Source organism: Rana temporaria, chromosome 11, assembly GCF_905171775.1.
Source record: "Rana temporaria chromosome 11, aRanTem1.1, whole genome shotgun sequence".
Taxonomy (NCBI): Eukaryota; Metazoa; Chordata; class Amphibia; order Anura; family Ranidae; genus Rana; species Rana temporaria.
In genome coordinates, this window is record NC_053499.1 from 43,217,566 (window position 1) to 43,245,060 (window position 27,495).

Genomic DNA, 27,495 nt, shown 5'->3' on the forward strand with positions numbered 1-27,495 from the left:
CCCTCTGCATTGTGTGAAAAGGCGGTTTGATGCTGTCTTCTCTGATCCTCCCTTTCTTCCACAGTCCCAGTCCATCTCTTGATAGTACAGAGCCTTGGGGGGGCACTCTGCACATGTTCAGTTTGGTGTTTATTGCTAGAGAGTTTTTTTTTTCTTCAGAAGGGGCATGTGTTTAGCACAGGGCAAATCAGCACTGTCCAGACAGAGTGAAGCCTCGTACACACGACCGAGGAACTCGACGGGCGAAACACATCATTTTCCTCGTCGAGTTCCTTGTTAGGCTGTCGAGGAACTCCACAAGCCAAGTTTCTCCATTCCCGTCAAGGAAATAGAGAACTTGCTCTCTTTTTGACTCGTCGAGTTTCTCGACAGTTTCCTCGACGAAAATGTACACACGACCGGTTTCCTCGGCAAAAAAATATCTCCCAGCAAGTTTCTTGCTGGTTTTTGCCGAGAAACTCGGTCGTGTGTACAAGGCTTTAGGGGTCATGCAGCCTCATACAACAGTGAGGCCCCGTACACACGACCAGTTTCCTCGGCAGAATTCAGCTTCCGACCGAGTTTCTGGCTGAATTCTGCCGAGAAACCCGGCCGTGTGTACAATTTCGCCGAGGAAGCCGACGAGGAGCTCGACGAGGAAATAGAAAACATGTTCTCTATTTCATCGTTGTTCTATGGGAGCTCTCGGCCCGCCGAGCTCCTTGGCGGCTTCAGGGCTGAACTGGCCGAGGAACTCGATGTGTTTGGCACGTCGAGTTCCTCGGCCGTGTGTACGGGGCCTCAGAGTAAGATGAAAACTCCTCCTACAAGCTTTAATCAGTGCTTGGCCCGACACTGATAGAAGTCACAAACAAGACTGCTATATACTGCTGATGATAAAAGGTATTTAGCAGTTTATATTAACTAAAATAATTTCATTTCCATGTTCTGTGTACTGTGGGAGATCAGATATAGGGAATGCAGGGTCCTGGGTTTAGTAACACTTTAAGATCGTTGTTCATTCAGCTCTTGGTCTCCTAGCAACAGAGAACAGTGACTGTCAGTCATTACTCTCCACTCTTGATTCTCCAGTCGGCTATAGCCCACTATCAGCTGAATCTGGGTCACAGGTAAACAAAAGTAAATGTACTTCTGTGACCCAAAAGACAAGTATGGCCAAAAAAATGGGTTTGCGGGTTTCACCCCTTGCTCCTCAGTTTGCACACTCTGAGGAAACCATCTCAGTCCATGTTAGCAGGAAAGTATATAAATGATGGGCAAGCATACCATGATCCACTGTTGTAAACTAAAAACCTCTTTCTTGTATCAGAAAATAATGTTGTTTTTTTGTGTTTATTTTTTTTACACAAAAGTGATTTGAAATCTAAAAAAACACCCAATAACTTTTACAAATCTTTTTTGCCTCAAACTGAAGCCAATTCATCTCCAATACCTCCAAAAAAAGGGGGTATGTCAGCCCCATTTTCAGAAAATAATAAAGTAAAAATTATTTAAAAAATGCACCCATAATACTAGTTGTAAAAACACATGTAAATATATTTTATTGTCCTCAAGCTGCACAGATTAGGTGTTCCCACACACATTACATGTAAAATCATTTTTAAAGTCCTTAGTTTAAGCCTAGGTTCACACTTGTGCAAACACAGACATCGCATGCGGTTCACACCCGCACTGCGGTTCACACCCGCACTGCGGTGCCAATCACATGCAATGTCTGTGGCTGAAAGAGGAAATGAAACCAGCACAGCAGGATCTCCAAAAATGAGTCCAAAAACTTTAATTACACGCAGGACACCTTCTTCAAGCATGTTACAAATTGTGATACAAACAACATACTACTTAAAGAACCATTCACCAATTGGTGCGAAGAGGAAATAACCACAGATCCGCCCCCTGACATCGAATTACTTTTTTTTTCCCGCCATAGACCTGTGGCAGAGCCCATACAAACATTTTGAAATACAGCCGTTTGTGCAGGAGCGTGTTGGGAGTATTGTATTGGGAGGTCTGTGGCTGAACTCGCATTGGATTCACAGGAAGATCTGCCTGCGGGAGAGATGCCATACGGGAACCATCACTGGAATCTCGCTGGTTCCCACATCGCATACATGTGAACCTAGGCTAAATCTCAACTGACGAGGCAGAAATTGTTTAACCACTTACTGCCTGGCCTATAGCAAAATGATGGCTGGGCGGTGGTTCAGTTATCGTGACTTTATGTCATATGATATCTTTCAGGATAACTGCTGGCACGCCCATCGGTGGTGCAGCGTGTCAGTCTGACACACCGCTACACTGATCTCGGTAAAGAGCCTCTGATAGAGGCTCTTTACCACGTGATCAGCCATGTCCAATCAAGGATGATCAGTGTAAACAGGAAAAACCTTGTATCAGCTTTTCCTCACTCGCGTCTGACAGACGCGAGTAGAGGAGATCCGATCGGCGGCTCTCCTGACGGGGGGGTCTGCGCTTAATGCCCACACTGGACCACCAGGGATGCCACCAGGACCACCAAGGATGGCCACCATGGATAGATGACCAGGTATGCCATCCATGGCCACCAGGAATGACACACAGTTCCCAAAATAGGCCAGTGTCCACAAATGGTGCCAGTCAGTGCCCATTACTAATGCCTGCCAGATGTCTCCTTATCAGTGATGTCCATCAGTGCCATCTATCAGTGCCCATCTGTGCCGCCTATCGATTCCACCCATAAGTGCCCATCAGTGCTGTCTATAAGTGCCCATCAGTACTGCATACCAGTGCCGCCAATCAGTCCCACCTCATCAGTGCCCATCAGTTTCTGTCTTATCAGTGCCCATCAGTAAAAGAGAAAACATACTTTTTTACAAAAAGAAACAAAGAAAACCTTTATATTTTTTATTTGTTGCGCAAAAAATAAAAACCCCAGCAGTGCTCTATTTGTGGGAACAAAATGATAAAAAAATGGTTTGGGTACAGTGTAGCATGACTGCGCAATTGTCATTCAAATTGCGACAGCAGTTGGGCTTTTTTTTTTTTCAGCTGCCCCTGAACTCTCTTCTATGTTATCTTATCAGTACATGTACACCTGGTTGTTTATAGTTGTTTCTAGGCAGTTGAGTTTAGAAGCATTTTTTGGAAAGCAAAAACATGTGTTCAGGACGGATGTTCAGAGGCATTTGAAACGCCAAATACATGTAACTGCTTGTAAGGGGTCACAAATACACACAACAACATTTCAGATCTTTTACCAATGGAGTTTGTGATGGAAAGACTTCAGTTCTGATTAATGATCTTTTCACCACAATTCTAAAGAGCAACAAGAGTCATGGCACTAAATATCAATACAAATAGCAATTACCTCTAGTGATTTAATTGAGCTTCATCTTTGATTTAAAGTAAACAATTTGGCCCTATATAGATCACTGCCCAACCTTTTTTTCTAGTTTGTTATTGTGCCCCATTAAAGGGGTTGTAAAGGTTTGTTTTTTATTTTCTAAATAGGTTCCTTTAACCTCCCTGGCGGTATGATTCTGTCTGGAATTACGTACCAAAAGCGGTACAATTATTTTGCAAGGAAATTTGGCGTTTTATACTGTAGGTCTGCAATTCTTAGGAATAACTCATTTAAATCTGACCAAACAAGAGGTAGTAGGCACCCCGGGTATGATTTTTTTTTAAAAACAAAATTATAAATTATAATATAATAAATAATTATAAATAATTATAACAAATAATAATATAATTATAATAAACATTATTCAATAATGTAATCAACTCAAAATCACTGAAATTGCTCAGTTGCAGAATTGTCGCTGTCATTACTTTTATTTTTTTATGACGTATTTCCCTACAAATCGCTATCGCACAATCCTGCAAGTGATTATAATTTATCGCTGTTTTCTAGCTGCTCTAAAACCATTTTTGACATAAAGGGACACTTTTGGACAATCTACAGTTTTCAGGCAGAAAGAACAGTTTTTATTATACAAAAGAACATGTAGGACACTGGGCAGACCACTAGGGACAAGGGGGGGGGTGTATTTTTTACATACAGCACTGTAATCTATAAGATTATAGTATACTGTATGTATTGTGTTTGTTTACTTTTTTGAATCTGGCGCCGTTCTCCGCCCCTGTGCGTCGTAACGTCGCAGGGAACGGAGAACGGCGGCACACGGGGACACTGTGAATCGAGCGAGGTCCCGCTCGCTCACACAGCGGGGATGCATCGCTGGATCCAGGGACAAGGTGAGTAACTTGTCTGTGGATGCTGCGAGAAGGTAAGCCGCGCCGCTGCACGCTCTGCACATCTACCACGCTCGGGGATACCGCCAGGGAGGTTAAGCTAGTGCATTGTTGTTCATTTACCTTTTCCTTCGATTTCCCTTCTAAATGTTTTTATTCTTTTTGTCTGAATTTCTCTTTTCCTGTTCCTCCTCAGTAAGCTGTTCTGGCTAACTAACCCCCAGCCCGATGGTGGGGGGAAGCTTACCGAGGAGAAACAGAAAGTGAGAAATTCAGACAAAGAAAAAAAACCTTTAGAAGGGAAATCGAAGGAAAAGGTAAGTGAACCAACAATGCACGAGCTTAAAGGAACCTATTTAGAAAATAAAAAACAAACCTTTACAACCCCTTTAAATGGAAAAAAATGCCATAACATCTAAGAATTGATAAGCTGCAATATAAAGTTTTTCTTTTGGGTTTAATATGACCACTAGAATTCTAGTATACATATGCAGCTCCAGTCTTTAGACATCTTCTTCACTTTCCCTGTCAAACAGATGATGCTCCTTCTCTCCTCTCATCTGTTCCTCTAGCTGCAGGATACGCTGTGCCAAGGCAGTGTTCTCATTCATAATGTCATTAATGTGCATGGCATGCTGGGTAAGTGAGCAGTCCATGTTATTGAGAAGTATTTCTGCTTCTTGAAGGCGTGGGGAGAAGCCTTCTAGTTTCTTGTCAAGGGCTGTCAAGGCTTCTCCCAGAGCAAAGAGACGATCCTCTAGAGGGTGCCAGCGTCCCCTTACACCTTCAGGGGTTATTGAATCGACATTCACGTGGTCTGCATAAAGTGTAGCGAGGTTCTCTGAATCTGTACTTATTGTCTCTCCTTCAAGTGATTCCATTGACACCATCCCTATGCTCTCTTTAAAAGGGTTTATATCTATTGTGCCCGCTGACACCATAGGGATTACGCTGATGCCAACTGTTCCAAGCGTCAATGAAGCAATGTTTACTGCACCCAGTTGTAGACATTTGACAGGGACAGAACCCATGTGCCAATCAGCACCTGCCATGGCTAAATTCATTGAGCGTAAAGATGAAGAACCTGTACCAGTTGCACCAAGGATGAGATTGTTGTTGCTTACTAAGGACAAGTGCAGGGATTCCATCGGTGCCATTCTGATATCTGAAGTTCCCACATCAAATGTTTCCACATAACCTATTCCTGGAGATAAGGAATCACATGACACCAAATTTATTTCATCGGTTCGCAGCTCCGGCTCCATCAGCTGTCGTTGCATTATCCATGAGTCACTTTGTAAAGAGTTAGTGTCATATGTGTTTACATTTAGAGAACCAGCACATAATGTGGATGAATCACTGAAATCTCCTGTCATGCTGCTTCCTGTATCCCATTGCTCTGTGCTGTTTTCTGTCCAGTTTATATGTTCCCAGCATTCACCATCCAGCTGTAATTCATTTGATTCAGTGCTCATACCTGCAGCATTGTCCTCTTGGGGATCCCTCGGTTCCATTGCAAGAGACAAAACATCTTCAGCTGTCACTTTTCCGTCAGTTTTTTCTGGCTGCAAAGACTTGTCCTCCTCTGTTAAAGCATTCCTTGATTTTAGGGCAAAACTTGTAATACTCAATAATGCAATATCATCAGTTCTAGTTGTTAAATCGTTGCTGTGTTCAAAAATGTCACTTGCTTCTTTCCAGTCAATTGTGACAGCTGAATCTGTATTCTCAGCACTCACATCATTCTTTATGGGGCCAGAAATGACCGGATCCATTTTTCTGCCCTCTTCCTTATCTCCCGTATCTACAGAATTGTTGCGAAAGTATAAATCCTCCATCTCTGCATGAGGCGTTGCGATCAGAGCATCTAATTCCACGATTAATGAGCCTTTGTGCCAGTCTCTAAGCAGACTGTACCCATAGCCCAGCAGGAAAGGCAATGGCTTTATCTCGTCTGGCCCCCCTCCCTGCTCTTATTACTATTCTTCAGTATCTGCTGCTCTCCATTTCCTTGCCCTTGCCTAGGTATTATTTACAATCATAAAATCCTCTTAACCCGATTATGTGAGTCATACGAATGCTCTTAGAGGATATGCAGGAGGTCTTCAAATGTATTGACTTTTATCTGGCTTTCAGTATGTACTTTCCTACTTTGTAATGATTTACAGTACATGCTCATCTTTATTATGTGACTTTGTAGATAGGTTATAGAGAAGAGCAGGCAAAAAATAGCCTATGATTTTGTCCTGCAATCTATTGGACTGGAGTTACCTGTATATGCTATTGGGAAATCGGGTGAAAACGGACCACCTGTCCATTTTCACCCAATCTTATCCGATCTGAGTGGGCTCATCATCCGTCTGTATTTGGCAGACAGGATTGGATAACGGCGGTTGTCAGCGGACATGTCACTGGTAACATCTGCCGCTCCATAGAGGTGAATGGAGGGTCCGATCAGGTCCGCCTGAAAAACTGACAGGCGGTCTTGATCGGACCACCCGTGTGAAAGGACCCTTATTCTATGTGTGACGTCACTTCCCAGGCATTTCCAAGCCACTGTTGGCTTTCTCCTGCACACAGATGGTGCCTCTGGAGTTCGGACCGGGGCAGCTTCAAAATAGGTAAGTGTAGCGAATGTGGATGGGAAAGATTTAGAGTTAGTTAGGTTTTGCCTTTACTTACACCTTAGGTCATACTCCACCCCCCTCTTTTTTTTATAATTTCCTGCTGTCTCTGTCTATGTAGCTACTTCCTACCCGCATGAATCCACTCCAGTGATGGCTGCATACGATATCTATGGGTGGGTTTCCTGATGGTGACAGCAATGGGCAATACCTAAGCAGTGTGCGGTGAGATGACCAGTTGTAGCCTCCACAATAATCCTGTGAAACCGGCTGACGACACAGAATCAAGGTACAGAATCAAGGTACATATAGATACCACAGCCAAAGATCTCATCACCAAGAAGGAGCAAAACTTCTGGAGGGACAAAACAGCCTTCAAAGAAGGCAAAGCCTATCGTTGGCAACCGCGAGGAAATAATCAAAATCGCCCCCAAAGGAGAACAAACCTAACGAGAGCAAAGGGATGGAAAAACGAACTAGGTTCAAACTCCTCCCTTAACTCCCTATCCTCTGCTCATTCACAGTCGGGAACACGGGGAAACAAAAAACAAAAATGAAAGTAGCAACGAAAATAAAAAACATAAGCGACAGTGGTCCCACCCCTCAGCTCATCCCTAATACCTCAGGTAGTGAACAAAACCTGAAGCGAGGAGACTCAAGGGGAGCTCCACTGAATCGAGGGTAAATGACCAACAAGACCCATCTCCCAGTGAACCACACTAACCAACAGTGACATGCGGAAACATATGGGCAGTCTGTGGACTAGCCGACCAGACAGCTCACCATAAAGCCCTCAGACAAAGGGGGCAACATTGTAGTGATGAGTAATGAATTCTATCAAACAATGTGCCAGAAGATCTTGTCCAATCAAGAAGGGTACAGACCCATATCGAAGTATATAATTGAAAGATTCGATAACGACTTTTTCAAGATGGCCGATCAAGCGTATGTCGATAACACAATTACCCAACAGACATGGGAATTTATCAGAACCGACCACACGAAGATTCCAACCTTCTACATCACTGAGCGATTGAGCCAATTCATTGATGAACAACTTAGACCACTAGTAACTAACTTACCATCCTATATTAGAGATACTACTCACCTACTTCAAAACCGTGAAAACCTCACTATACCAACTGAGGCACTTTTAGTCACGGTGGATGTAGAGGCTCTATATAGTTCTATACCTCACACCAAGGGCCTGGAAGTGATTGAGCACTTTATCAGGCAGTCACATAGAGATGACAAACCGTTACATAAATTCATCGTGCAGGCTCTCGAATTTATTCTCTATCATAATGCATTCTCGTTCAACGGCTCCCACTTCCTCCAGATGCAGGGGGTTGCGATGGGGACTTGTTGTGCCCCATCGTATGCCAACATGTATCTGGGGGAGTGGGAGAGCCGCTTCCACCGAAGGGGAAAATCCACATGCATCGAATATCTTGACGTGGCATCGGTTCATTGATGACATTTTCTTGATATGGGATGGTACAATAGAAGATCTCGATACGTGCATCAGAGATATGGGCAAAAATGACTTCAACTTGAAGTTTACCAAAATCTACAATGACCAAACAATCACATTTCTGGACGTTACCATCTCTAAAACCACCGATGGACATCTCTCCAGTTCTCTTTTTCGTAAAGAGACAGCAGGAAATACCATCTTACAGGCGTCAAGTTTTCACCCAACACCACTGATTCGCTCAATCCCTTACTCACAATACCTCCCTCCGTACGTGGAGAAATTGTTCGGATGAAGCTGCCTTTATTACAGAGGCAAATAATTTGCGCGTGTGTGGGCGCCATTGGTTATTTAACCATAGGTTAAAAAAAAGCCAACTTGTTTTAAATTTAACCGATGGATTAAAAATCCACGCATGCTCAGAATCAAGTCGACGCATGCTTGGAAGCATTGAACATTTTTTATGCACGTTGTTGTGTTTTACGTCACCGCCTTCTGACACGATCGTTTTTTTAACCGATGGTGTGTAGGCGCGACGGATCATCGGTTAACCGATGAAAACGGTCCATCGGTCTGTTCTCATCGGATGGACTGATCATGTGTACGCGGCATTAGAAGCAGCAAGGGACTTATTATTATTTTATTGCCAATATATATTTCTCTTATTTTACTGAGTAACGGGTCCTTGAGATCAGTTGGGCTCCCCGCTGGGAGGCCCGGTAGTGGTTCTGATTTAACCCCTTTCTTTATGTCTGTTGACAGTTTTGTGGTATAAATTTGGGTAACTCTCATATGCTGGTTATACTGTTGTATCCTCATTGACTCGTACCTGTAACTTGAATTATACAGCATGGACAGATCATACCTGTCTTTCTATTGTATTTTTACTTTGAAATTCAATAAAAACATTGGAAAAGAAGCAGCAAGGGACAGATGCAGCATCGGAGGGTTGCTGCATCCACCTAGGTAAGTATTTCTGTGTTTATTTTTTTGTTTTTTATTATTTAAACTCCATGCCGCCTCCTTTTTAATGCACCTTGGTATTTCTTTTTTTTTATATGCAAAAATATTTTTCTTAATTTTATAATATTTCCATTATTTTAAATAAGAAGTATATGCATGTATTCATTGCTGTTTTCAAAGAGCTACTATATAAAATGTTGTATTGCATACAATTAAAATAAAGAATCAAATACATTTTTGTGAAGCTGGAATGGCACAACAAAGACCGATAGAAGAATAAAACAAACTGCTTCAATGTATTACTTTGAGTACAGCCAGCTTAAAGCGGAGCTTCAGCCATTTTTTCATCTTTCCATCGATTGAATCTTCTGCCCTTGTTGTTTTAACTTTGGATAGTAAAACATTTATTTTCTGCCAGTAAATACCTTAGGCTGCTTTCACACGTAAAGCACCTGGGCGTTGGCAGTAAAAGGCCGCTGTTTTTAGCCGCGCTTTGCCGTTTTTTTCGCAGCGGTTTTCAGCCGCTAGTGGGGCATTTTTAACCCGAAGCAGCCGAAAAAGGGTTAAAAGCGGCGCTTTGCCGGCAGTTCGGCAGCGCTGCCTATTGATTTCAATGGGCAGTTCACCGCTCCTGATGCGCTCCAAAGAAGCTGCTGGCAGGACTTTTTCTGACGCCCTGCCTGTTTCAGGGCGCTTTGCAGGCGGTATTTTTTAGCGCTATAACACCTGAAAAGCGCCTCAGTGTGAAAGGGTTCTTATACAGCCCACTTCCTGTTTATTTTCTGGTAAAAAGCCTTGGCTTATGACATCATGCACAGCTCTCTCTCTCTCACTCTTGTGAGCATTTGCCAGGAAGGGAGGGGGTACAAGTCATAAGAAGCCTAACCAGAGCTGCAGAGCTGGAGGTGTGCCTCTCTGTGTGTGTGTGTGTGTGTGTGTGTGTGTGTGTGTGTGTAAATCTAAGAAGTGAACAGGCAGCAGCTTCAGCTGCCCACAGTTAAAATGGATGCAGTCAGACTCAGTGGAGGGAGATTTCTGCAGTATATTTGGCAAGTACAGAATCACAGTATATATAAAATATGCAAAGTGGTTGGAGGGTAGCTTCAGAATGGCAAAGATGTTTTTATTACAAATTATGTGAGCAGACTCTTTACGCAAAACTAATGGAAGAGAACGACTCATTTATGTATTTGGAAGCCCTGATGTTATTGATGCGACATTATGAATTGCTCCTTCACAGTAGACTTGTTGAGCTACACATCTTGTAAATGTCATGTAACTGCTGTGTGTAAAGTTCATACAATGATTTAGCGATCAATTTTTTGTGCTGTTTTGTATTCATGTTGTGAATCCTGCTTATTTTCTGTCTTAGATTAATGAGTTCCAGACGCTATTACTTTGAGCTACTTCACAAGCAGGACGACCATGGCTCAGACCACGTGGAAGTAGCAGTAAGTACAATAAACAATGCATTAAACAGGCAGAAGGAGAAATCTTTGAGGGGAATTTTACAGATCACTCAGATTGATATCCTTTGCTCTAAAGCATGTTGCATCTTTTTCTTCTACAAACTGTGTATGCATTCATTTATGGTCTTCCTCCTGTGATGTTCACGAAAAAAGCTTAACGTACACAGGGTGGCCTATTCCTTTTATTACAGTACACGTAGATAACATCCATGTAGGCCCTCACTCTTTTGAACATCTTTGCAACAGTGGACTTGTTTATTGTTTTTGTAAAGCAGCAAAGACTATTTAAATAGAAACAAATTTGGAAATAAAACCGACTGTATTGTTTGTGCTAAAATTTTTTTTCTAAACAGCTGGATATTTTTGAATTTGTGCAGATCTTCCTAAAATGCAATCAGATCTTCCTCTAAGGCCCCGTACACACAACCGAGGAACTCGACGTGCCAAACACATCGAGTTCCTCGTCGAGTTCAGTGTGGAAGCCGCCGGAAGGAAGTCGGCGGGCCGACTTTTGCCATTGAACAACGAGGAAATAGAGAACATGTTCTCTATTTCCTCGCCGAGGTCCTCGTCGGCTTCCTCGGCCGAAAGTGTACACACGGCCGGGTTTCTCGGCAGAATTCAGCTCTGAACCGAGTTTCTGGCTGAATTCTGCCGAGAAACTCGGTCGTGTGTACGGGGCCTTAGTCTAATCTATCATTATAATGACAACATTTATATATATATATTTTTTTCCTGATTTACCGGTACTTTAAAATGTGGCTAAGATAACAACAGTGCATTTTTTTCTTCTTCTTCTTACAATTCATTCTTTATTCAGTTTTCTTTTAATTGATAACAATTTAGTAATACAATAGTAGTTTTCTACATGATATAGTTAAGAAATATACAAAAAATAAGGCCACATTAGATAATATGGAAAAAAGATAACTGGGCCAAGGAGCCTATATCCTAGTTGTTCTACCTAATTCCAATATTATAAGCATAGCATTGCTCATTGCTCCCTCCCCTCTTTTCCTCTCCTCCTATTACTATTCAAATGATCTTGTTACAATTAACTTCATAGAGCAATTCTCTCACCCCATTCTCTCATTTGCCTTGATTTAACCGATCAAATTAAAGAGACATGACACCAGTGAATTATCAAATGTGCGACTTTCCTATCAGGCACTCTATTTTGGTTATTCTCCCACCCTGCTATGCATTTTGCCCTCTAGGGAGGGGAACCCATTTTTTCCAGCCAAGGCCTCCACATCTTCTCAAATTCCTTGAGGTTATCTCTTTTTGTATAAACTACTCTTTCTTTACAGATGGTTTCATTTATTACCCTGATCCAATCCCTTACTGCCTGGGGTATTGTCGCCTGCCATCTCATAGCTATTATTTTTCTGGCTTGGAACAAGCATCTCAATATTCCAACTGTGGTACTCTTCTGCTCCTCCCGCTCTTTCCTAAATCCCAAAATACATAGTGTGGCCTCCATCTCCAATGTTATTCCAAATGTGTCACTCACGATATTAAGCACTCCCTCCCAGTAACGAAACAGCTTTGGACATCGCCACACCATATGTATAAGATCTTGCTGTCTTTATCCCTATATGGAGATTCACCTTCTCTTTTTTGTCCTATTTTCTGTTATTCAAAAGTGAAGGAAAATCCCAAATCCCAATGAGGACACTAGTTTTGGCAATGAACAACACGTGAAGAAAAATACTATCCAAAGTTGGAAAAAAGTTTTTGCCTCTTTAGTACTGCTTTAAAGTGGTTGTAAACACTCTCCTATACACAGTGAAGTGAATAGCCTCAGATGATACACAGAGATTAAACAAATCTTCCTACATAAGTTTTATGTGTATATTTGCTGTCTTTCCCTTTCTACATTCTTTAGAAAGTGAACATTGTGTTACAAATGTTTCTTCCTCATTCAGCAGTGGCTGTGGAGTCTGGGCATACACTGTGTGTGAGCTGATTGTAAAAAAAGGCACCCCCCCCCCCCCCACATAGGCAGAGGAACAAATAAACTTGCAGAGCTGCAGTCAGAGATGGATAAGCAAAGAGCTTGTCTATTTAAAAAGCCTTCCCTGACACATTTCAAGCTGCTTTTATCTCCAGTGTCGGAGAGCTTGTCAAAAATTATCAAACTGATAACAAAGCACCAGAAAGACACGGCACTCTGAGCTTTGGAGAGAGATGAGTAAACACTACAGATATACAGGTGCATCTCAAACAATTAGAATATCATCAAAAAGTTTATTTATTTCAGTAATTAAATTCAAAAAGTGAAACTCGTATATTTTATATTGATGCGTTACACACAGAGTGATATATTTCAAGCATTTCTTTCTTTTAATGTTGATGATTATGGCTTACAGCTAGTGAAAACCCGGAATTCAGTATCTCCGAAAATGTGAATATTATATAAGACCAATGAAAATAAGGATTTTTATTACAGAAATGTTGGCTTACTGAAAAGTATGTCTATGTACAGTATGGTGTGCACTATACCAATACTGGGTCGGGCCCTCTTTTTGTATTGGAATCTGCACAAATGAATACACCTAAAAGACAAATGAATAAAGTGTGCATATGGCAATATGAAACAGTGCACAAGAAAAAGTCCAAGTGAAATTGTCTTAATATAGTCACATAAATTGTTGGACATAAATGTGATAAAGTCCATGTGGAATTATTCTTATTTAAAAAAAAAAATTAAAGCTCTAATCTCATTTAGTAGCGCAACCGTTTTCCCTTACACATTTTGTTTTCATGAGTTTATCCCATGTTTTTGAGTCGCTGCTTCTTCTTCACAATTTAGTTTATACATTTTTCATTAGCATGGTATACACCCCACTTGATTATATCCTCTTTTTGCATTACTGAATTACTGTTTCAATGCGGCGTGGCATGGAGGCAATCTGCCTGTGGAACTGCTGAGGTGTTATGGAAGCCCAGGTTGCTTTGATAGTGGCCTTCAGCTCGTCTGCATTGTTGGGTGTGGTGTCTCATCTTCCTCTTGGCAATGCTCCATAGATTCTCTATGGGGTTAAGGTCAGGCGAGTTTGCTGGCCAATCAAGCACAGTGATACCATGATCATTAAACCAGGTATTGGTACTTTTGGCAGTGCGAGTAGGTTCCAAGTCCTGCTTGAAAATGAAATTAGCATCTCAATAAAGCTGATCAGTAGAGGGAAGCATGAAGTGCTCTAGAATTTCCTGGTAGGGGGCTGAGCTGGCTTTGGACTTGATAAAACACAGTGGACCAACACCAGCAGATGACATGACTGTGATTTAAAGTGGCTATTTTTAGCCCTTTAGCGCCTGAAAAACGCCTCCAGTGGGAAAGGGGTCTAATGCCTTTTACACATGATCGGAATTTCCGATGAAAAAGTGAGACGGAATTTTTTCATCGGATATTCCGACCATGTGGGGGCCCCATCAGACTTTTTTCTGCCTGATTTTAGAAATAGAACATGTTTTATTTTTTTCCGATGGAAATTCCGATCGTCTGTGTGGAACTCCGACGGAGAAAAAAACACGCATGCTCAGAATCAAGTCGACACATGCTCGGAAACATTGAATTTCATTTTTCTCGGCTCGTCGTGTTTTTCGTCACCGCGTTTTGGACGGTCGAATTTGGTCTGACAGTGTGTATGCAAGACGGCTTGAACAGAATTCAGACAGAATATTCCATTGGATTTTATTCCATCGGAAATTCCAAACGTGTGTACAGGGCATAACAGTTTATATTTTTGTGCAACCCAGCGACGAAAAAAGCCTGACGAGTCCGGTCAGAGACCCTGTACTAACCATGCAAGATTATTTAAGTGATCTCCCCCACTGTGTTATCGGGAGTCGGACAGCTGCTGATTTTCCAGCATGCATGGGCGGCTTGTTGTGTTCTGAAAGTGGGACGGCCCCCTACCAGAACACTCTAATCAGGGTCTCTGCTATTGGCTGAGACCGCTGATCGGGAGTTGGACGGCTGCTGATTTTCCAGCATGCCTGGGCGGCTTGTGTTGGACAGACCGACATTCAGCCCCCCGTGTACGGGGCTCTAGTCCGGGGAGGCAATCAATCCCAGATACTAGTCATTAGTGTGACATGGGGTGGGAGAGGGCTAAATTCTGGTTCAGGAACTTAATTTGAGATTTGAACGATTCTCCCTAAAACTATTCTCAGAAACCTCTGGGTTCCTATCTTGTGGTTACATTGGTAGTTTAATCGGATTACAGGTGAGCTTTACATTTAAACATTTATTTGTTCAGATGGTCATTACTAGCATGTCTGTAGTGATTACAAAAGGCTCTATATCACAGCAGGAGTTGCAGCATTACAAGAATTGGTGTAACAATTTTAGACCATTGTAAGATTTCGTTTGTGTGTTTGTCCAGAATGACCTGATATTCCTCAGTGTTTTACTTTAAATTATGTGAAGGAAGGTTAAATATTGGTAAATTGCATACACCGTACCCGTTCCCCTTTTAAAATGTGTTTTGTCTCTATTTTAGTGGCGTCTAGCTCTTCCTGGCATGAAGTATGAGATTGTGGATGCCCCATACTTGTCTCTTTATACAGGTAGAGATCTAGTATATATGGTTGAGCTTGTAATCTTTTTTTCTTTAAAGGAACAGTTACTAAAACAAGAAAAATGCTTACTTGCATATTTAGTATTAAAAAAAAATTGTGTAAAAATGCTAAAATCGGCCCTCCTTTCTTAGCACAGCTCAGCGCTCAGGGGGTTAAAGTATGAGTGATGAACCAGGTATGATTAGAAAATGTGATATAGAAAAAACACCATAAATCACACCTAAATATATAGCAGCCACTTGAGTTATAAAAGTATATGTAAAAACAATAAATAGAGAGCAACTGAAATGTCCAATGAATATTGTAGTAGTGCTTTTGTTCTTGTTGAAATGAACAAACTTCTTTATGCATTAATCTTCATAAAGGAAATCAAATAGAAAATTAGATGAGAGAGAGGTGCTCAAAAGTTCATTAGTGACAGCAATGCAAGAGTCTTCTTCACAATCCACCGTTCACCCATATAACACCTTGTGAATACAGGAAGCCCCTCTGGGGGATGCACTTACCCCAAGGATAAGAATATATTGTCTTGAAATCACAGAGACCTTCCTTCTCCCTTTTTGAACCTCCTTACACCGTCATACAGGGCACATATATAGATAGGATCCAGTGGGCTCATGCAAACAACAACATAATAAACACCATAGCGTGATATTGTTTCAAACTTTATTGTTCCACAAGTGCCCCCCTCTCAATATATACGTACTATGTACAATATCCAATCCAGCAAAATAAAAGTCTGTGTGCTTCAGTGCTCGTCATTAAAGAGACATAAATACCGATCAGGGCAGCCGTCTGTATGATGACAACCAAAACTTCCGGGTATCGCTCTATGGAGCGCAAACGTCACTTCCTGGTGTAGCGTAGAGACCACGACACTGACGCGTTTCGTCACTTCCGGACTTCGTCTGAGGGCGAATAAAAAAAAAAATGATAATAATTGTTGTGTGTTTTTTTTTTTTTTATATATAAATATACGGCGTACACACGATCGGTCAAACCGATGAGAACAGTCTGATGGACTGTTTTCATCAGACCAAACCGATCGTGTGTAGGCCCCATCGGTTAAAAAAATTCAATCTTGTTTTAAATTTAACCGATGGATACCTAACCGATAGAAAAAAATCCACGCATGCTCAGAATCAAGTCGACGCATGCTTGAAAGCATTGAACTTCTTTTTTTTCAGCACGTCGTTGTGTTTTACCTCACCACGTTCTGACACGATCGTTTTTTTAACTGATGCTGTGTAGGCACGACTGACCATTAGTCAGCTTCATCGGTTAACCGATGGAAAAATCCATCAGACCGTTTTCATCTGATGGACCGATCGTGTCTAGTCTAGTGGACTCCAGTGGTAATATCTTTGTGTTATGTTCCTGTGTTTGCATCTCCCCCGTGGTCATAATCCAGGAGTTCAATCGTCCATGTTGGGTATGTAAGGGATTTTGCTAAATAGAGAATGCAACAGTAGAGTGGGAACACTCAAAACTTCAAGGCGGGTGGAAGCAGACCCAGGAACTATGGCAGCAAGATCTTGCTGCTCAGGTGCCTAGGAGGAACAAGTGAGCCGACCTCATAGACACCACCTATAACTGAAATAGTACTCCTAGGTTGACTGATGTGCAGACAGCCTCAAACCTTACAATTCTGTTACATTCATGGCCATGAGGTTTCTGCTAGTATGGGGAGCTGTCATTGTAGAGGTGTACAGGCAAAACAACTGTCGTGCTTTACTTAAACAGACTACTAATTTCAATCTCAACGATCCCCTGGCAGAGACCCTATGACCAGTGCCTTGGCATTGCATTATACAGATGCCTACATAAAAAAAAATTGGTTTAAGCCACTTTAAGCCTTAATATTGTTCAGCGGGCCTAATTATAAAAGTCATGGAATTGTACTTATAGACTGAATTCACCTGTTCAACCGAATACTGTTTTTGTTGAGTATTCTCTAAGGCCCCGTACACACGACCAAACATGTATGCTGAAACTGGTCCGCGGACCAGTTTCAGCATACATGTTTGGTCGTGTGTAGGCGCGAGCGGGCCGAATTCCAGCAAACATTTGCCCGCCGGGCCTTTTCCCAGCAGACAAATATTCCTAGACGTGTTTTAAAACCGTCCGCTGGAATCCTGCCCGCTCGGACATGTACGGTCGTCAGTACAGACCTACCGTACATGTCCGAGCGCCCGCCGTCCCTCGCATGCGTCGAATGACTTTGACGCATGCGTGGAAGCCTTTAAATGGCAGGCCCGCCCACGTCGCCGCGTCATCGTACAGAAGCCATCGTACATGTTTGCTCGTTAGTACCCGGGTCCTAATAGGTGACATAAGAGAAGCTCTCTGCAAGTGTAGGATATAATCTGCTAGTCAGGAATGAACGCCGTTTCCAATGGTCCACTCTGTAAACAGTCACATACGGGTACTTTTACCCCTTGTCCTCATCTGAGGTCTCACTCTAGGTCCACTATAATTTATTGCACAGCTAGAGGCAGACAGTAATGCTAGTCCTAATTTAATAAAAAAGCAATATGGAAATGGTGCCTCTAAGTTTTTTTGATGAGCTTCCGAAAAGGTTTACCCTTTATCTTTTTTTGCAGATGAGACATCTCTCAAGATGAACGAGGTTTCCCACATCCCACGCACTCTTTCCAGTGTTGCTAGCCACCATCTGCCACCGAAGAGGGAGGAATTTGCTGTTGATATTTTAAAACCAGACCCTCGGGACACTTTTTTTATGAGTAAGTATGCTAAAATGTAAAAAAGATTGTGGAAGCTGGAAGGAGAATTTCGCCTATCAGGGCAAATGTGTTTAAACCTGTTTAGTGACTAACCAGCTGTCTGCTTTATTCCTGTCCTGCTGTGTAGATCTGAGCGCTTCGCTGGCTGCGAGGAATGTAATGTCTGATCTGTTTATCTATTTTCAGCCCCAATGATCGAGGAATCCAAGGTAGAAAATGTGCTAGTTCCCTGTGCGTACAATCCTACCTATGTTGTCAAGGATTTTCCCATTGCACGTTATCAAGGCCTGCAGTTTGTAAGTGGATTTGATATCAGTATGACAAAAAAAAAGCATTTGCTAAATTGACTGTAACCTCAAGGGGAGATTTCTAATAATGTTAACACTAGACCCCCCCTGCACTGACCCCCCCTCCCTCACACACATAGGCTGGAATTTCAGCACCACTGGCATTGTGTTTATCATGCGTCATTGTGAGTTAAACGCACTAAAGTCAATGTGCATTGAAATGTCTTTTTTATGAGCTTTGGGTGTGCTCCTTTTTCTTCTTTTTATTATTTTTTTTTCACAGCAGGAGCCAAATCCTTTACTTTTTTTTTTTTTTATTTCTAAACGTAGCACACTGTGATGCATTGTAATGTGTTGCTGTTTGTTATGGTGCATTTAAATGCAGTGTTCTGTTTTCCCCGTTGGTGTGAGCTGACCCTGTTAGAAACAATGGACTTGGGCCTCGTACACACGACTGAGAAACTCGACAGAATCCATCAAGAAACTTGGTGGGAGAGCTTTTTTGCAGAGGTGTGTACGTTTTTCATCGAGGAAACTGTCGAGGAACTCGACGAGGAAAAATAGAACAAGTTCTCTTTTTCCTCGACGGGAGTCTCAATTTCCTCGTCGTGTTCCTCGTCGGGCTGGTTTTCGACGAGAAACTCGAGCGTGTGTATGCTAAGAAACCTGCGCATGCTCAGAATAAAGTATGAGACGGAAGTAAAAGTAGCATTTGTAATGGAGATAACTAGGGTTGTCCCGATACCGATACTAGTATCGGTATTGGGACCGATACAGAGCATTTGCTTGTACTCGCGCAAATGCTCCCGATGCTTCGCCGATCCTTTTTTTTTTTTAGAGTGGCCAGGGGGGAGTCAGTGGCTGGGGAAGGCAGTAGAGGGCGGGGGGAGTGCAGACAGAGTTTGGCTGGAGAGGGGGCGGGCAGCACACGCTGGGGGGTGTGAAACCGGCACCCCCCTTCCATGACTGAAGAGAACGGGCGGCATGGCATGGCGGTGAAGGAAGGTGACACACAGGCTGAAGTCTCGCTTTGCGGGGGGTCCGACCGCAGCTCTGATAAATCTCGGCTGTGTGACTGTCTCACAGTCGTGCAGACCGAAGCCGCCCCCCCTTCTCTGTGTAGTCAACAAGTGCTGTGCACGGCACGCTGATTATCATCAGCCGAGGTGCACAGCATTACGAGTCTGAAGGGGGGGGTGTGTCTGTATTGTGGAGGGGTTGTCTCTGTATTGTGGAGGGATTGTCTCTGTATTGTAGAGGGGGGGTTGTCGCTGTATTTTAGAGGGGGGGTTGTGTCTCTGTATTGTAGAGGGGGGGTTGTCTCTGTATAGTAGAGGGGGGGTTGTCTCTGTATTGTAGAGAGGGGGGGTTGTCTCTGTATTGTAGAGAGGGGGGGTTGTCTCTGTATTGTAGAGTGGGGGGGTTGTCTCTGTATTGAAGGGGGGGTGGTTGTCTCTGTGTTGTAGAGGGGGGTGTGTCTGTATTGTAGAGGGGGGGGGGGTATGTGTCTGTATTATAGAGGGGGGGTATGTGTCTGTATTGTAGACGGGGGGGATATGTCTGTATTGTAGACGGGGGGGATATGTCTGTATTGTAGAGGGGGGGAATGTGTCTGTATTGTAGAGGGGGGGATGTGTCTGTATTGTAGAGGGGGGGTGTGTCTGTATTGTAGAGGGGAGGGGGTCTGCACTGTAGGGGGGGTTCTCTGTAACATGCAGGGGGTCCAGAACTGTTGGGGGGGGGGGTGCCTGTGTAACATACAGGCGTCTAGAGCTGTGGGGGGCTGTGTAATGTAAAGGGGTCCAGTGATGCAGGGTGCTGTGTAATGTAAAGGGGTGCAGGGTGCTGTGTAATGTAAGAGGGTCCAGAGGTGCAGGGTGCTGTGTAATGTAAAAGGGCCCAGAGGTGCAGGGTGCTGTGTAATGTAAAGGGGTCCAGTGATGCAGGGTGCTGTGTAATGTAAAGGGGTCCAGAGGTGCATGGTGCTGTGCAATGTAAAGGGGTCCAGTGGTGCAGGGTGCTGTGTAATGTAAAGGGGTCCAGAGGTGCAGGGTGCTGTGTAATGTAAAGGGGTCCAGAGGTGTGGTGCTGTGTAATGTAAAGGGGTCCAGTGATGCAGGGTGCTGTGTAATGTAAAGGGGTCCAGAGGTGTGGTGCTGTGTAATGTAAAGGGGTCCAGTGATGCAGGGTGCTGTGTAATGTAAAGTGGTGCAGGGTGCTTTGCAATGTAAGGGGGTCCAGAGATTTCAGTGCCAGCCACCTGTAAGGCCCCGTACACACGACCGAGTTTCTCGGCAGAATTCAGCCAGAAAGTCGGTCGGAGCTGAATTCTGCCGAGAAACCCGGCCGTGTGTACACTTTCGGCCGAGGAAGCCGACGAGGACCTCGGCGAGGAAGTAGAGAACATGTTCTCTATTTCCTCGTTGTTCAGTGGGAAATTTCGGCTCGCCAAGATCCTCGGCGGCTTCACAAGGAACTCGACGGGCAAAACAATGTGTTTTGCCCGTCGAGTTCCTCGGACGTGTGTACGGGGCCTCAGTGCAATCAGTGCCACCAATCAGTGCCACCTATCAGTGCCCACAAGTGCCACCTATCAGTGCAATCAGTGCCAGCCACCTATCAGTGCCACCTATTAGTGCGCATCAGCGCCAGTCACCAGTCAGTGCCCATCAGTGCCCCCCATCAGTCCCCATCTGTCAAACTGCCACATGACATTGAAAAAAAAGTATCGGTATTCTGTATCGGCGAGTACTTGGAAAACAAAAGTATTGGTACTTGTACTCGGTCTTAAAAAAGTGGTATCGGGACAACCCTAGAGATAACACATTTTTCACGCTGTAACAGACTGAAAAGTGCAAATCGTCTCCTACCAAACTTTTACTTTACACGCAGTAACATGAGATTAGCAAAAGCAGCCCCAAGGGTTGTGCCAGTGGAATCGAACTTCCCCTGCCATTGTATGTGTTGTACTTCATCGCGTTTGAGAACGAGGAGATTTTGTCTTGACAGTGTGTACGCAAAGCAAGCTTGTCGAGTTCCTCCACAAGCCTAACAAGGAACTCGTCGAGAAAAACGATGTGTCTTTTCCGACGAGTTCCTCGGTTGTGTGTACGAGGCCTCACACTTGTGTTGGGTTTGTATTGAGCAACACAGCCCAAAACATGGCGTGAATAGGTCTCCATAGTGATTGAAACGGAGCACCGTTATATAGCACTGCAGTTGTTCTGCTGATTTCTATGATGTGTGAATCTTAACTTCGCCCCCTATTGGTAAAATCTAGTACTTCAGCACCTTCACTGATGAACACACTCTCTGATTGTACTGCTGCAGCCTGTCTAAAACTGGCACTTGCTTCCATCTTCCGTTACATTCTGATTACAGATCGTAAAGTCCCAGCAGGATAAAATGACCACCATCCCTACTATGGATTTCAGATGATGTCCGTTGGGAGTTTTCTTCATGCGGCCGCACGAAGAAGCAGTTAACCAACCCAATCCCAAAGGGGGTTTTCTTGTAATCTTCACTCTTCACTTCACTTTTTTATCATATTTTTATGCTAAATACATTTTCTGTGTTAATATTTTAATGTCTTTTGCAAAAGTGGTAAGATAACATTACAGCAGGTAAAAGGGAAAATGTAAGGAACACCCTCGCAGGGGGCTGCCTTATGTTGTGATATCATACATCAGTACATGGCTCCTCATTGTAGAAATTGTACATAAAGATCACATTGATGTACCATAATCAAGACAAATCAGAGTTAATGGGCTGCTTTGGTTCTCGAAAAGGGGACACAAAGTAGTTTCCAATTTATAAGCCCAAGAGTACTCCCAACAGCTCAGTCCAGCGGCGATCACAGCAGGCAACTGCTGGCTGTGCAGGGAGCCGCAAATCGCTGCAGCTGCTGGCGACCTGTCATTATAGTGAACAGGGGCTGGCAGCCGCACCTAGCTAAATCGCCATTGAGAATGGGGGGAAGCTGTGCTGACTTTCACCATTCAATCATGTGCAAGCAAAAGTACAGTATTTTGTATTTTCCTTACACCTGGTTCTGTATTCTTTGAATTTTCACCACATTTATTAAGATAAGAGAGAATTCCCTTGCATAGCAAACAACCTATTTTGCCTTTAGTAAATCACCCCCCTTGAATCTAAAGCTGGAAAGCTGGACATATGCTTTACAATCTGAGGGGCAGATCCACAGAGCAAGTACGCCCTACTGATACGCCGGCGCACTTTCAAATTTCCTGCGTCGTATTGTTGTTTTGAATCCTCAAAACAAGATACGACGGCTTCTGGGTTAGATCCGACAGGTGTACGTCTTTGTACATTTTCGGATCTAAGATGCAATTCTTCGGTGTCCGCTGGGTGGCGTTCACGTCGTTTTCCGCGTCAGGTATGCTAATTGGCTATTTCCGACGATCCATGAACGTACGAGCGACTGTCGCATTTTTTTACGGCGTCTCTAGTCGGCTTTTTTCGGCGTATAGTTAAAGCTGGTATTTCGTCGCGTATAGTAAGACTTGCCATGTTAAGTATGGCCGTCGTTCCCGCGTTTAATTTGAATTTTTTTTTTTTTTTTTGCGTAAGTCGTCAGTGAATCGGGATGGACGTAATTCACGTCTATGTTAAAAAAAATGACGTCCTTGCGACGTCATTTAGCGCAAAGCACGGCAGGAAATTTAGGGACGGCGCATGCGCAGTTCATTCGGCGCGGGGACGCGCTTCATTTAAATGAAACGCGCCCCCTAATCGCCAATTTGAATTCCACGCCGTTACGCCGCTTGAGATACACTACGCCGCCGTAACTTACGGCGCCAAATCTTCCTGGGTTCGAAATAAAGCCATGTAAGGTACGGCGGAGTAGCGTATCTCATATACGATGCGCCGGAGCAGATCTTTGTGGATCTGCCCCTGATTGTCCAATCTATGATTACAATATTTTAGTTTTACACAAACTATGCAATGTGAGAACCTAGCTAAACAACTTGATTTGTATCCATTTTGTAGGACCTTGCACTACACAGTTTGTAGTAGACATAAAGGAGATTGTACAGTCAGAATATAATATGTATGATCATTTTTCATTCTTTAAAGTATATCTAACGACAAACTTTTAGATATGGCTTACCCCCTCAGTCAGGACTGCTGTAAGGAATCACGGGGCCCCATAATGCCTACATGACAGAGCCCCGCTTCCCCCAATAATATAAAATTTATATTTTTTGCTAAAAATACTTTTTTTTTTTTTTTTTGTAAAAACACATAGACAATACAAACGTACAATAGCACAGCCAACATTTGGCTTACAACACGGCCAGGACCCGCGCAAAAAATACTTTAAAATCATTATTATGTAACATATTTACCGGCCCCTTCCACCTTTCTCCATTCTGAAACCTCCCCTTGTGTCAGCAGCTGCCCGATGGAAGAGGAGGAAAGCTGAAAATGCTCCAGGGAAAAGGGGCACACATGGGGGCCTGGAAATAGGGGGATGGGTACATGGATGCTAGAACTGATCCTCCTGCAGCATAGCTGGAGGGAGGTAGTGGACGAGATGCCAGCAGCGCTGCAGGGCGAGACAGAAGAGGATCAGTGTCTGATCCTCCTGCTCAACAACCTGGGCCTGGGCCCCCCCCCTTTTGAACTGATGGGGACTGGACCCAATACAGGTGGGCTGGCTGTACTGCCTTATCAGCAGTCCTGCCCTCAGATGGTACAGCTTGGGAGCGTTACGCTGTATTCTGGTTGTTTTAACTATCTACATGCCTAATACTTTTTGCTATTTGGATTTATTTTGTCAAGTGCAACATCTTGTGTAAGCCATTGGTATTTGTTTTCTTTGTTGTGCTGTTGTAATAAAGTGTTACTAAACCCACACCAGTAAAATCAGTCTGTATATGCAGCATAGCATGCTTGTTATACTCACTGTGGAACCTAAGGGGTTAATCCTCCGCATTGAGTAAAAAGGCTGTTTGATACTGTCTTCTCTGAACCTCCCCTCCTTCCACTGTCCCCTGATAATTTCCTGATAGCCGAGTCTATGGAGTCAGGCTGCACACTCAGTTGGTGTGTATTGCTTGAGAGGTTTTTCTTTTCTTGGGAGAGTGCATGTGATTAACACCGGGCAAATCAGCACTGTGCAGACAGAGGCTCAGGAGTCTTGCCGTATCATGGGATATTCAGAAATCCCCTCCTACTAGCTTTAACCAGTGATTGGGTGGACACTGATAGAAGTCACAAGACTGTTATATACTGCTGATGAGAAAAGGTATTTAGCAGTTTATATGTACTAAAATAATTGCATTTCCATGTTCTGTGGGAAACCATATATAGTGAATGCAGGGTCCTGGGTTTAGTAGCACTTTAAATGACACTAGACAAAATGTTTTCCATTGGCAGGATCTTATATTGTGGCGATTTTCTTCTCCAGCCCTAAAATGGGATGTGTACATTTCTTTACTCTATGGCAGCTAGTAGGATTTTCTGCATGGCAGATTGTCTTTTAAGATCTGCGTCTTCTGATTGAGAACATGCTCTATTTTTTTGTGTTGTTGAATTACTTTTAAATGAAATAATGTAACTGCATTTTCATTTGCTTCCCTGCTTATAAGCCCTTTTTTTGTGTTTTTAGGTGTATCTTACTTTTGTCTATCCCAATGACTTCACCCGCCTTACGCATATGGAAACCGAAAACAAGTGTTTCTATCGCGAGTCTCCAGTGTACTTGGAGAAGTAAGTGCAAACCACTTTGACATTCTATTATTTATTTTATTTTATTTTTCTTAAAGCGGGGGTTCACCCTTAGAGGGCACTTTCCCCCTTAGATTCCTGCTCGTTATTACTAGGGGAATCGGCTATTTATTTTAAAATATGTGCAGTACTTACCCGTTTACGAGACGCATCCTCTCCGTCGCTTCCGGGTATGGGCTTCGGGAATGGGCGTTCCTTCTTGATTGACAGGTTTCCGAGAGGCTTCCGACGGTCGCATCCATCGCGTCACGATTTTCCGAAAGAAGCCGAACGTCGGTGCGCAGGCGCAGTATAGAGCCGCACCGACGTTCGGCTTCTTTCGGCTACGAGTGACGCGATGGATGCGACCGTCGGAAGCCTCTCGGAAGAATGTCAATCAAGAAGGAACGCCCGCTCCCGAAGAACCATACCCGGAAGCGACGGAAGAAGATGCAGCTCGAAAACGGGTAAGTACTGCACATATTTTAATATAAATAGCCGATTCCCCTAGACCGAACGAGCAGGAAGCTAAGGGGAGATTTTTTTTTTTTTTTAAATGGGTGAACTCCCGCTTTAAGTGTATTTTTGTGCGTGTTCTTGAGAGAGGAGCCGGACTGCAGGAGTTGGGAGTAGGCAGGCCTCCCCCAGAGGCAATCTGCCACCTTTCTCCATGCCCCGGGTGGCATTGGTGGGTGTGTGAGGGGGTCCTCCCACACAGCCCGCCCTACCTGCTCCGCTTTGAAGCCCAACGGGGCAGAGGGACTCCCTATAAGGGAGTGAGAGGATCTAGCCCGCTCAACCAGCCCCGTTAGTCCTTCGCCTCTCTTTTTTGAGACCGCGTGGTCAAAGTGCGTGCATGTTAACCCAATTTCGAGTGCGTGTAAGTGTGGTGGTTTTTGTGGGAGGGGGGTGGGCGTACTAAGCGCAAGCTTACCTCGCATAGCACACCCACCGGGAGCCGGCTGAGACCACCAAACTCAATTCACATGTAGCCCAGACCGGGATCCGAACCTCTAGCTGCAGAGGTGATTGGCTTGTCAGCGCAGTGCCAATCGCGTTGAGCCACCGCAGCTCCGACATTCTATTATTTAAGTTTAATTGTAATAACTATTGTTCTTTTAAACAATGACAGCCCATGAAAGCTACAGGTAATAATCTCATTGCTGAAAATATTAAAGTGGTTGTAAACCCTTTACAACCACTTTAACCTACAGGTAAGCCTAGATTGAGGCCCTGTACACACGACCGAGGAACTCGACGTGCCAAACACATCGAGTTCCTCGTCGAGTTCAGTGTGGAAGCCGCCGAGGAGCACGGCGGGCCGACTTTCCTCATTGAACAACGAGGAAATAGAGAACATGTTCTCTTTTCGGCCTGACGAGTTCCTCGACGGGTTCCTCGCTGAAAAGTGTACACACGACCGAGTTTCTCGCCAGAATCCAGCTCCGACCGAGTTTCTGGCTGAATTCTGCCGAGAAACTCGGTCGTGTGTACGGGGCCTAAGGCTTACCTGTAGGTGCTTGAAATATCTTCTGAACCATCACGGTTTAGGAAATATTTACTAAAATCACAGCGCAAACAGATGCCCCGAACGGCACTCTAGCGTGCCGTTCCCGATTGAGGCCGTGTCACTGCATCGCCAATCAGAGCGCCGGAGCCACAATACCCAGAAGTAACCCCCGGGCAAGATGCTGGCTGCCCGAGCGTTGGAAAAGGACGGCTGCGGGGGCTTCGATCGGAGGTGAGTATTACATAATGAGCTAGTATGCTATGCATACTATCTCATTATGCCTTTATCTTGCAGGTGGTGTTTTTCTTTTTTTTATATACCTGCGTTTAATTCCTCTTTAAGCGTTACGGCACTTTGGTTATAGCTTAGTGAATTCAACTTACTTTCAATTTGATCCTGGCATGTTTCCCTGATCTTTGGTCATTTTTTTTTAAATAGTACAGCTTTATCATTCTGTATGCTTTCTTTCTGCCTTCTTTCTCAAGGTTTGGGTTCTATAAATACATGAAGATGGATGATGACGAATCTCCTCAGATGCCATTCCTGTTCTTCAATAGACGTAAGTATAAAATAGCCCCTTGCACTGCATTCTAACCAAATCAAACTACTACTAGCGATGGCACATGACTTTTCCAATCCAATACTTGTTCTGTACATCTTGTCAGAGTATAGGATTAGATTATTAACTTCAGTACAGGTTGGCTATCCATTTCATTACAATGGTCATTTTAAGGAAGAAATAAGCAATAAAATAGCAAAAAAATGCATAAAAAATTGCATAACTTTGTATTATATGTAAATACTCTATTAAAAGCTGAACTTCAGCCTTACCTTCAGTCTTGCACAGTTGTGCAGACTCCTCTCCTGCATTGAAT

At 43.6% G+C, this 27,495-nt stretch overlaps 1 protein-coding gene across 1 annotated transcript in view; it reads left to right on the plus strand.

The window, feature by feature from the left end:
* The window catches only part of B4GALNT4 (beta-1,4-N-acetyl-galactosaminyltransferase 4), a 141,155-nt gene that overhangs the window by 75,248 nt on the left and 38,412 nt on the right, over positions 1–27,495 (plus strand). Inside the window, exons 9-14 of the mRNA XM_040328445.1 lie at positions 10,664–10,742; positions 15,269–15,335; positions 17,951–18,091; positions 18,278–18,387; positions 25,013–25,113; positions 27,106–27,179. Of these exons, the coding sequence (XP_040184379.1) occupies positions 10,664–10,742; positions 15,269–15,335; positions 17,951–18,091; positions 18,278–18,387; positions 25,013–25,113; positions 27,106–27,179 (572 nt within the window). The remainder of the gene's footprint in view (positions 1–10,663; positions 10,743–15,268; positions 15,336–17,950; positions 18,092–18,277; positions 18,388–25,012; positions 25,114–27,105; positions 27,180–27,495) is intronic.